Source organism: Nicotiana tabacum, chromosome 6 (assembly GCF_000715075.1).
Source record: "Nicotiana tabacum cultivar K326 chromosome 6, ASM71507v2, whole genome shotgun sequence".
Lineage (NCBI taxonomy): Eukaryota > Viridiplantae > Streptophyta > Magnoliopsida > Solanales > Solanaceae > Nicotiana > Nicotiana tabacum.
In genome coordinates this window covers 106098711-106110072 of record NC_134085.1, presented here as the reverse complement: position 1 = coordinate 106110072, position 11362 = coordinate 106098711, and the positions used below count along the sequence as shown (strand labels likewise).

General features: G+C 34.6%; 2 protein-coding genes across 4 annotated transcripts; one reads left to right on the top strand and one right to left on the bottom strand.

Annotated features, from left to right (window-relative positions):
- Positions 1-3084: 3084 nt before the first annotated feature.
- Positions 3085-5282, top strand: LOC107779121 (expansin-A4). Its single transcript, XM_016599462.2, has 3 exons — positions 3085-3309; positions 3908-4220; positions 4568-5282. The coding sequence occupies exons 1-3, from the start codon at positions 3165-3167 to the stop codon at positions 4869-4871; spliced, it is 762 nt and encodes a 253-aa protein (XP_016454948.1). The 5' UTR covers positions 3085-3164; the 3' UTR covers positions 4872-5282.
- A 908-nt stretch (positions 5283-6190) lies between these two features.
- Positions 6191-11156, bottom strand: LOC107779120 (reticulon-like protein B16). Of its 3 annotated transcripts, XM_016599460.2 has the most exons (6): positions 11000-11155; positions 10740-10912; positions 9852-10032; positions 9603-9744; positions 8981-9050; positions 6191-6713 (listed from the first exon to the last, which is right to left on the bottom strand). In XM_016599460.2, exons 2-6 carry the CDS (start codon positions 10900-10902, stop codon positions 6550-6552), a joined length of 720 nt encoding a protein of 239 aa, XP_016454946.1. In that variant the 5' UTR covers positions 10903-10912; positions 11000-11155; the 3' UTR covers positions 6191-6549. The 3 variants fall into 3 exon arrangements, with proteins under 3 accessions (XP_016454946.1, XP_016454947.1, XP_075111182.1); XM_016599461.2 differs by lacking the exon at positions 8981-9050 and having other exon boundaries at positions 11000-11156; XM_075255081.1 differs by lacking the exon at positions 11000-11155 and having other exon boundaries at positions 10740-10993.
- Positions 11157-11362: the final 206 nt, after the last annotated feature.

The following is an 11362-nucleotide window of genomic DNA, read 5'->3' as shown; positions in this document are numbered from 1 at the left end:
ATCTTGAGATATATAGGTGATTGATATGCTCTCAAAAATCAAGATCATTTGTATCCAACTAAACTAAGTTACAGCAAAGACTTTTGGAAGTATAAGGAGATTGTAAATCCCAAAATGCAAACTTCATATATATTCTCACCGTGAAAACGACAAAATCTGAAGATATAGCAAGAAAAAAAATATTTCGGGACTGATAGATTAGAAATTGAACGTTTTCCAATGTCTCATTTTTCTTTTCAAAGAACTCTTTAAAATTTCAATCCAACCAAAGCATCTTCTGTAAAATATTTTTTATTTTATTTAATATTCAAAAGTCCTTTCCCATTTAGATTTTACAATAATCATGCTTAATTAAATGTATATATTTTTTCCTTCACCCTAAGATATGATAGTGACGTACGGATACAAGGGGCCTTAATGTCCGCTTCTTGCATGTTACCCTAACATGGTAGGCCCTGAAACTCTTAAACAGATTATACCTAAAACAGTTTGAATAAAGTCATAACTAATGATATAATAATAAGGGTTGCCGGGGCGTACGTAATATTTTTTTGTAAACGGTGTTAATATTTATAGAAGAGTGGAAAATAACTAATATTAATTACTATCATATTACCTAACAAGAAATAGCCTTAATTCATTAGTTTTATTGAGTCTTAAGAAAGAGGTTTGAGTTCAATTTTACCTGACTACAATCTTTTACAATAGAGGTTTTCTCAAATATTTGTCAAAAAAGATGATCAAGTTGAAGTTTGAACCTACCTCTTAGAGCAAAATTAGAGACTTAACCAGCAGCTAAGCAACAATATATGCCAAGTGATTACCGTACAGTATTACTCTATATATCTCATAAAAAATTTGTTGAAGCAGTACATGTCATCCGCCCCTGAAGGGTTGTGGTGAGATAATTATGATCTCTTCGTTCATAACCAAAATGTGTCGGGTTCGATTCCTAAGAAAGAAAAATTCTTGATGGAAAGAACTTCACTTTTAATAGATTCTACACAACGCGAATCCAGATAGTCAGGAATTCGATACACATATATCAGCCACATGGTAGGAAACCAACAAAAAAAATATAATAATAACAATAGATACAATGATTATAAAATCATTCTAACACGTAAACTATTACTTAATTAGTTAATTTTGTCTTATTAAGCAACCAAAATTGCATGATTTGTGGACTAACCACGTGTACTTTAAAAAAAACAAGAACTTCTGGACGGTTACCTGTGAGGTCTGAATTGACTTGCAATAGTTTGTTTGTTGGCGTTTTTGCATATGGACCTAATCCTAGAATTAAAAAAATGAACAACCGACAACTACTTCTAGGTTTTCATCTCAAGTGTTTAGTCATATCTGATGCCTCATATCTACTGCAAAAAAATATGGTAGGCGCATTATATTATTGTTTTGCCATTTTTGTACCCAATTTTGTTTTAGGACGCTAGGTAGAATTAGAGGAAAGTAAAGCTCATGAATAACAGAATAAAGCACTTTTAGGTAAGTGATTAATTAATGATATTTTGGAAGGAGAAAGATAATGGAGAATTAGTAGTTTCTGAACTCATCAGGTAGAAATTTTACACCTTAGTTTATACCTCCCACCCCATCAATCTTACTAATAACGTTAGTTTGATTGGATATAAAATTTAAATAAAAAAACAAAAGAGAAAGAATTATAATTGGAATTTGTAATTTTTGTATTCTTAAACATGTAATGAGATTTCAAATATATTATTCTTTCTGAAATAAATTAATAAGAAAATTGTATCATGCAAAAGCGGCGGAGGAAGTAAAAGTTATGAATACATTAAGAAGAATCGAACCCTTTGTGCTGCGCACAACATGTCAACAACCCAATAAAAGAATACGTAGTATATTAATCTAGTCGTCGAAGGTCTATTTACATAACTCGGGCATTCTAATAATTTGTATACAAATAATACTAATAATTTGACATAAGTGGAAGGGGAGAACAACGATAAAGTTATTTTCGCGTGACCTATACGTTACAAATTTTGAGTCGTGTAATCAATCACATATACTTGCTTTTATGATAGGTTATACCTACATCACACCATCTTGAGATACAATATTTTTTTGAATTCTACATGAACAGAATACTTCGTGCAACGGGTTCTATGAGGTGAAAAGAAAAACGAAGATGTTCTATGTGGCAAAAAAAAATTGAGGAGGGGATCTCAAAGCTTCATTAATGCATGACCCAAGTGGACGCTAAAAGCAAGCAGAACCAAGGCTCCAATATTTAGAATAGTTTCATCGTTCTGTACGTTGATTTTCTTCTTCTATTGAAGTTGTTTCTTAAACTGTTACCTAGGTCCTTTTTAACAACGTTTGACTATAATTACAGCACGACTATCCTTACATTTCTTCTAGTGCAGAGAGACGACTTTCTAACATGAATAAGTTCACGCTACAGACAACGATAACAATAACAATACTAACCGTAGCATAATTCAAGGACTAGTTTATTTTAGGTAAACACTTTCATTCCAGTTTAACTTACATTGATAGTGTGGAAGATTTTTTTATACTATTAGGTGATACAAAATTAATTACCGGTAAGTAGGTTATTTTGTCATAATAAGTTATATCAATAACCTGAAAAAATAAGGCAGTCAACATGTTAAATATATAACATTGTTAGTTTATATATGTTAAATCATGTCCGGTAATTAGTAAGCTTTTTATGCACTGTAGAGGTAGTTAGTTATGATTAAAAAGTTTGTTGAAGCAATTAAGCATCCAACTTTCTTAGATGTCACTTGTCACCTACCTGAATGGCGCAAATTTTAGGGGAATGAGAGGAAAACAAATTAATTTATTTCGAAATGCATGTGCTATGCCAATCAATTTGAATTTCAAGTGGAACAAGGGCATGTGCGTTTTGGTAGTTGTTTTATGACCTAAAAACTAATGGTTCTAACAGTTTTCGACTACTCTCTCAAAATGTGAGCCCTGCTAAAGTTGTCACTTTCTACTATGTTTATATTTGTTTGCAATTGCCATATCTTATGCCTAAATTTCAGCATCTATTTTTCTGTATAAATAGCTAGCTAGCTTTGTGCATAACCCTCAGCTCATATATCCTACCACTCTCTCATTCTCTTCTTACCTATATCAAAGGTTCCTCATTAATGGCTAATCTAGCAACATTCTCCATTATCTCACTTCTCTTCTTCTTTTTTAGCTTTTGCTTTCATGCAACTTTTGCTGATTATGGTGGCTGGCAAAATGCTCATGCCACTTTCTATGGTGGTGGTGATGCCTCTGGCACTATGGGTATGTCCAAAGTCATCTGCTTTTCATTTCTTCCTTTCTATGTTTTTTCCGTTAAAATCAAGTTTGACTATATAGAAATACAATCCTCATAGCATTAGTTAGCTTCAAATTTAACTCATATACATTGAAAATATACACAATTTTTACACTAGCTGTACATTTTCATTTATTTTACTAGGTAACATGCCTTATTTTCTAGGTTACCAAAGTTAGTACTCCCTCCATTTCAATTTAAACGACATACTTTCCTTATTGGTCCGTTCCAAAATGAATTACATGTTTCTGTATTTGAAAATAATATAACTTTAAACTTTTTTTTTGACTCACTTTATCCATAATGAGAAGCTATTATAGCCACACAAATGTCATGGCTCCACAAAAATTTTGCCCCTTAAGTTTTTAGGACCACATATTTTAAATTATTTTTTTTATTTCTTAAACTTTGTGTCAAGTCAAACTACATATCCAAATTGACGGAGAGAGTATATTTTATGTGACTTGATAGTGTAAAACTTGTTTTGCACTGTCAGTATAGAAGTTGATTAATTTATATACTACTAATTAGTAACTAAAAGTATTTATGATTGGCCAAATGCAGGGGGTGCTTGTGGATATGGAAATTTATATAGCCAAGGGTATGGAACCAACACTGCAGCACTAAGTACAGCACTATTCAACAATGGTTTAACATGTGGGGCTTGTTACGAGCTGACTTGCAACAACGATGGTCAATCGTGCCTCCAAGGGAGCATTATTGTGACTGCAACTAACTTCTGCCCTCCAAATCCATCCCTCCCTAACAACAATGGTGGTTGGTGCAATCCCCCTCTCCAACACTTCGATTTAGCTCAGCCTGCTTTCTTGCAAATTGCCAAATACAGAGCTGGAATCGTTCCTGTTTCTTTCCGAAGGTACGTGTTATAGTAGAAAACTTGCCTTATTTTCAAGATTACTAATCTCTTTTTTTATGGACAGTTATATGTAGTTACAACCCAATTTTGAAGAATTAACCTATATCGTCGTTCACCCAACCGCTTAAACTAAAAATAGTTGGCAAATGTATAATATATGTATAATCCACATATAGTATATATAACCATTAACCGTATCTAATCCATACTTGCTAGAAAAAATAAACAGTTAATAAAATTGGCTATTTATGTAAAGATGCCTTATATTTTAGGTGACCTAATTGTTAAACTCAAGTGAATAGAAGTTATTTGCTGATATAAGATACTTTGTTTTTGGTCTATTGCAGGGTGCCCTGCAGGAGAAAGGGGGGAGTAAGGTTTACAATAAATGGACACTCATTCTTCAACTTGGTTTTGGTGACAAATGTTGGGGGTGCCGGTGATGTTCAATCAGTTTCAATTAAAGGGTCTAATACTGGATGGCAAACAATGTCCAGAAATTGGGGCCAAAACTGGCAGAACAATGCTAATCTCAATGGCCAGAGTCTTTCATTTCAAGTCACCACTAGTGATGGAAGGACTCTCACTAGCAACAATGCTGCACCAGCAAATTGGCAATTTGGCCAAACTTTTGAAGGGGCTCAATTTTAATTAAGTAGTTTTTACTACTATAAACAAACTTAAGAAAAAAAGCAAAAGGAAAATAGAGGTTTTTTCAACTTCTAATTTGTATATGGCATTGAAAGGGTGAGTAGGTTTCGAAGAGGCTGGGGGAGTTTGGCGGTAAAACATCCGAAATTTTTTACCGAGTTTGGCTTTATTGCTGTGGTGGCTGGTTAGCACCCGCTTAGGCCTATAGTAGATATGATTGGATCTTGAGTTGAAATTTTTACAACTTATGTATTTTTATCCTTTTTTAGAGATATTATTAGTGGCCATTTATGGATTTGTAGGCCACTTAAATATCGCTAGATTTATCTGGGCCATTTTTATCTGTTAGTCCCTAATTCATTGTGTAAGCAGAATTGGGGCGACTTAATGTCACGTTATCCTTTTGTATAATCGCATTAGCAACTCTTCTTCTGCTACATTTTCTTTTATATTTGCCTTCCAACTGAATAATTTGCTTGGCATTAGGCAAATGACCAATACGATTAAGGAAAGACGATGTTACACTAATCCGTCTCTATTTCAACAAGATTGCTTGACGCCTTTCTTATAATCTATGAAACTACCAAAATGTCTTTATATTAAAACATAGTTTACGGCGATAAAATTAATGATGCTACTGAATTTACAACTTCAGTGATGAAATTTCCCAATATGTTGTCTAGGGATGTCAATGGTTATGTTTGCCTATTCCAAGAAATTTATATCAACCAACTTTTTCGGTTAATTTATTGTGTATGGCCAAAGTTAGGTTTTTCATACCATTCCAATGATCTCACTTTCTCTCCAACCTGTTAGTTTTAAGCACTTTTTTCCTAAAAAGTAATAATACTAATGTTACAACGATTCTCAATTGTTAACAATAGCAAACTTGGATACAACATTTTTGTAATTCTCCTGTTGAGAAACAATATATGAAATGAGCAACACTAACTTACAAATATACCCGCTTTCAAAAGTATTTATATGACTCTTCGTGTAGGTGCATTATCCTTTATTCCACAATCAATGTTCAATTTGTACATCATGTAAAAGCATAAGTTCTTGTTGCTAATATTCGGTTGAATAATATTTTTGCGGGTCAAAGTTCTTTGCTTCAGAACCATGTGTATTACGTTTCCCTTTCCTAATCTATACTTTTGCTGATTTTCAGGACACAGAAATTTAATTCTGAAGCAAAGTGTAATTAGCTTCTTGTTGACATTTCCTAATTAATCCAACCATATATTGTTATCATAATACAGTCTTCTTTAATTTGTATTATACAAAAGGCAACATAGCATCTCATATATTGCTATCATGTGTGAACCACCGAACGCGTCTGTTTCCATCAAAGTTAACAAGTTTGAGGGAAAGAACTCCCAGATGTCTACAAGATTTTGCACTATCAACTGCCACTAAGACAGAGTAGTCGGTGACAATTGCCCTCATTATCTTGTTTCTGACAATGCCAACTTAAAAGCTTAGAAACAGAAAAGATTTGCAGTCTCAAGAAAAATCAATAAAGGCTCAAGTCATTCATCCTCATCCCATGGCAGAGGAGAATCAGGAGAGACAACCAGAATGATGCAATGCGAGTTCCATCTTATTCATGGACCAACTCCAAACTAAGAGTTTTTCTTTTATGAAAATCAACATGCTCCTACTTCGTAAAAAGATTTTATAGTTCTTTGTCCTTGGTAATACTCCGGGGCAGCCTACTAATGCTCTCATCCACTATTCTGTAGTGCCTTGAGAATTGCCTGTGGATCTTCCCAGCATATCGATCCACGTGGTCTTCAAATTTATTATATAAGGCAGGCACAGTAATGAATATAATTGTTCCTGTGGGGAATTGCAAAGGCAAAAGTAGATACCATATAAGAATTGGAAGCAGACAGTGGTGTACGCAAATAAAATTCAAAATCATGGCAGATGTAAATTGTTGTTGAACTTTGTGAAATGTGATTTGAGTAAACCTATGCAAGCAGCAACATTCTTTGCAGAAAATGGGACCGACTAATGGAGAGCATGTTTATAGAGATGGTGTGGTACTACATCATCTGGATATGATCTTCAGAATTGTTTGCAGTGGATCAACAAATAAGGATGGACAATATCATCTGAATCACTGCACGGGACCTTCAGAATTGCTCACAGTGGATCAACAAATAAGGATGGACATGGAAACCAGTAAAAACAGCTGAATAGCGTAGTGCAATCATTCGACAAAGAAATGCACCTCCTTTCAAGTGTATTCATTCCATATTGTCACTTTTCACCCCAGTTAAATAATATTCAGATGTTTCATAGGGACACCAGATAAGTGCATAACACTTTTCAAGATTTATCATGCAATCTTGAGATATTCTTAGCAAACATGATAAATCTAAGCCTCAAAAGAACAAAAGTAACTAATCAATCAGCTGTGCATAAATCTCATACTACTATACTAGTTGGGGTAGACTATATGTCTTCTATGTCCAGTCCGGTCTATTCAAACCTATTTTATTTCAATACTAGTGACTAATTTATCCTTTAAGGCAAATCAAGGGTTCTCTAATCATCAAATTTATTCCTAGCGGATATAGAACGTAATGTAAATGTAAAAACAACTAAGCCTTAGTCTCTCATACGTGGTATTTCCATTTTTTAATGTTTTTTTAGAGAACGTCCGAACTAATCTTGAGAGATTATATGTGTGTCAAGGCAATTTTCTCCATGTGATTATTTTACAACTGAGAATCCGCATCTGGCACTTCTCTCCATGTGATTTTAAAAATACCTCATTCCCTTTTAGTGCCTCCAATCATCACATACATAAGACATGGCAAAACTATTTAAAGTGACTTCTGTCATTTTAACCCTCTATCAGTTAGTTGCACACTCTGACTAATTGTAAAAGTGTTCTCTAAAGTGACTTCTGTCACTCTGACTAATGGTAAAAGTGTTCTCTAAAGTTACTTCTGTCACTCTGACTAATGGTAAAAGTGTTCTCTATCCATGCAAAAACCTTTTTTGCCTTCGTCTAAAGGCCTAATTGAACAAACATCCATAACTATGGCTTGCATTGACTTTAGAGTTCAAAAGAGTAACAGTAAATGGTCAACATCTTCTTCTTAATTTTTGTATATGTAGAACCGACATATGCAGTTCTCTTCTTTTCCAAAAAAAAAAAATTCGCTTAAGAATCTCCTTTTCACAGCCGAGTGAAAAAGCATACATTCCTTGGGGCTCCAGGAAACCAAACTGATAGGGATAAGTATATTGCCTTCCTCTATTCAATAAAGTTCGGTTGAAGAATTTACCGAGAAAACTTTAGTCCTTTTCCCATTCATAGCCAATCATCCTGTTCCATCAATATTCTGCTTATAAAGTATGACCATTAAATTTGTGTTACTTCTTCATATATCATGCCATTCATAAAAGCCTGAACCTAGACATTTGAATTGTTTAGCTTTAGGCACCACAATCGGTCTAATCTCACTTCACCTTCATTCTTCTCATGGAAGCAAAATTTATTGCATACATTATGTCTTATTTCTACTTATCCTAAAATTATTATTCTCTAAAGTGCTTCCATAAATTTCAGCTTTTGGTTGACTCCCTCACTAGTTCTGTCAATTAATACAATTCATCCACAAATGGCATGCACCATAAAACCTCATTCTTTGAACTATTAGTTGGATCATCCATGACTAAGGAATACGAGTACAAGCTCAATAAAAAACCCTAATATAAACCCATGGATACAAGAAATACCTCTATATTTCCTACAACTCTTTTCAAACATGTAATCACTTCCTCATACATGTTCTTTAAGGTATTCATACTTCTATATGTATTTTGTTTTTCATCAAACATGCACCAAAGAACTTTTCTTACTCTATCATATGTCTTCTCTATGTAAATGAACATCATGTGAAAGTCACTCTTTCTCTCCATATAAATTCCCATCAATCTATTAGCAAATTAGAGTCTCTAAGTACGTAAGACCTCAAATACAGCAAGATATAAGCGATAATAGTGTAGGGAAAAATAAATTCAGGGAACACATATATCCATAATGATTCACCAAGATATACCAGTCAAGTAACAAAACCGGCACATACCTATATATGCAAGCGTGAAGAAAGATATTAGGCTTCCTATAACAGATAGAAGCCAGAGAATAATAACTACCTGCAAACATGTAAAATTTGGCTAACTCAGCTCTATGCGTTATCATTTGTCAAAATTATATCCTACAATTGTGCCCTAGAACAAAGCAAGAGGTAACATGTACCCTAGAAGAAAGTAAGAGGCAACACTTAACAGATGAAAACCACAAACATAAGTTAAACCATCAGCAGCTACTATGGGTAGATCTACAGCCAGGGCGCAACTACACACTGTGCCGAAAATTGCACTGTGCAAAAAGGGTAAAAGCAATTCTTTTATATAAATAAACTATTGAATCCCATTGACATTGGTTTATCTTAGGTGTGACATTATTACACTTTCTCTTTCTCATCATGCTTCCAGGTCGATTCTAGTTCTCTCTTGAGTTTCTGCATTTGCTTGAAACACTTAATTGACCAATTGAAGGTCATTGTTTATGTTTTTTGGAGGTTACAGTTTAATTTCTTTGCCATTGTCAGAGACAATTTACCACATTAATCATGCCCTCATGCTTTTGTTTTTCTTTTCCTTCTGGGATAAAGAATAGTGCCGTCATGCTTAATAAGCACTAACCTTGAAGAAGAGTTTGAAATCTTTGCCAAGAGTGATATCATGAGCCATGAGTAGCATATAATTGATTTTGACCCGAAATGATGCCGCAGCATTATTGACCATTTCTTCTGACAAGACTAACTCTGGTAATGTTGGGAGCTGTCTGTCGAAAATAGAAAAGAGAAATATCAGTTGAACTTAACCACAGGAGAACGAAAAACAGAAAGAGACAATCTAAACACATTAGTGAGATGAGTATGAGAATAATACTTCTTCCTGAAGGCAGCAACGTTTGCACGGAGAAAGAGGAGAACAATCAGAATCAGCAAGACATCAGAAGAAACTGATAAGAAAGGTAACTCTGAATACTCAAAGATGAGCCATGCGACTGTAGAAGCAATGATTATGCCAAAAGAGACACGCCTCCGCCTCCATAATATAACATCAGCAGCTTATACCAAGTGAAAAAACAAGTAAGTCTACAAGTCATCCAGCAGCAAGAATGAACTTGCAGAAGACTGAATTAACGAAAATGTAAAACACTCAACACTGACAGTGAGATAACTAATGGACTTATCAAGGAGGAAGTGGAGGAAGAAATGAAGGTAACAGATGTCGAGATTGTCGTGAAACATAACTAAGCCTTCATTAGAATGCCGGTTCATACAAATTCCCAAATCTATTCTTAGAGCACATCCCTCATACAAGGCAAGAGCGAAAACACTCGCAGAAAGTGAATTAACCAGTAATAACAGGAGCAGTTCAATTCCAGTTTACCACACTATCATGAATAAAAACATAGTTCAACAGTAAAGCTGCAGGGCCGTAGTGCCGGGCATTTCCAGCATGAACATAAAACAGAATCATATACAACAATAGTTTCCCGCTTCTCATGCTCCCAATCTTACTCCTCAGGATCATAAATTACATATTCTATATTGCTAAGCTAATAAAAAAACATAAACTTAAGAGTCAGAATTCATACTTAATCAAAGCTATATGAAAATATTTCCGTGCAAAGATAAATGACAAAGTATCAGCTTCATCACTATGTAACTAGGCGTAACAGTTAAACTAAACGGCGGGTAGTGTGAGTTTATTTGGTTCTCCAAAATTATGTATATGACTTGAAAAAAGGAAAATAATAGCGGAAATTACCTTTTCCGCCACCCATCATCTGATGAAAAGAGGTTTGCCGGCCGAACAACTTGTACGCAGAGCTGGCCGCCGCCGCTGATGTTGATGGAGCACAGCAAGCTCCGTTATTGCCTCTTCCATCTCCGTTCCCTTCTATGTTGCAAAGATCCTCCGAATTCTCCATTCAATTTTCACTGTAACGTATTCGGTATCGCACGAAACCGTCAAATTCACATAAAAATAGGAGAAATTCACATACCTGAAACTAAACTAAACCTGACCTTAGTAGGGTATGGTTAGAATATAATAATCATGACTAAAGGGGCTTTTGATGGCTAATTTTGTTAAAATTCTGCTGCTGTTTGAATCTTCTACGAACCAATCGGAGATTACAAAGAGAAACGATGTCGATGTGGGGGTAATTAGGACGTGGATGCGGCGGCTTTATTAAGCGATCTCTTTACGCGCCAACAGTGGCTGACTTTCACGCTCCTAGATTTTTTAATTATTTTTACACAACGTTATATTTGTTTTTTTCACCCAATCCGCGTTCATATATGGAAATGAGAAAGATAAAAAACGCAATCCACGTTAAAATCTCACTAATGGGGTCTGTGGAAAGTAGAGTGTATGCAGATTTTACC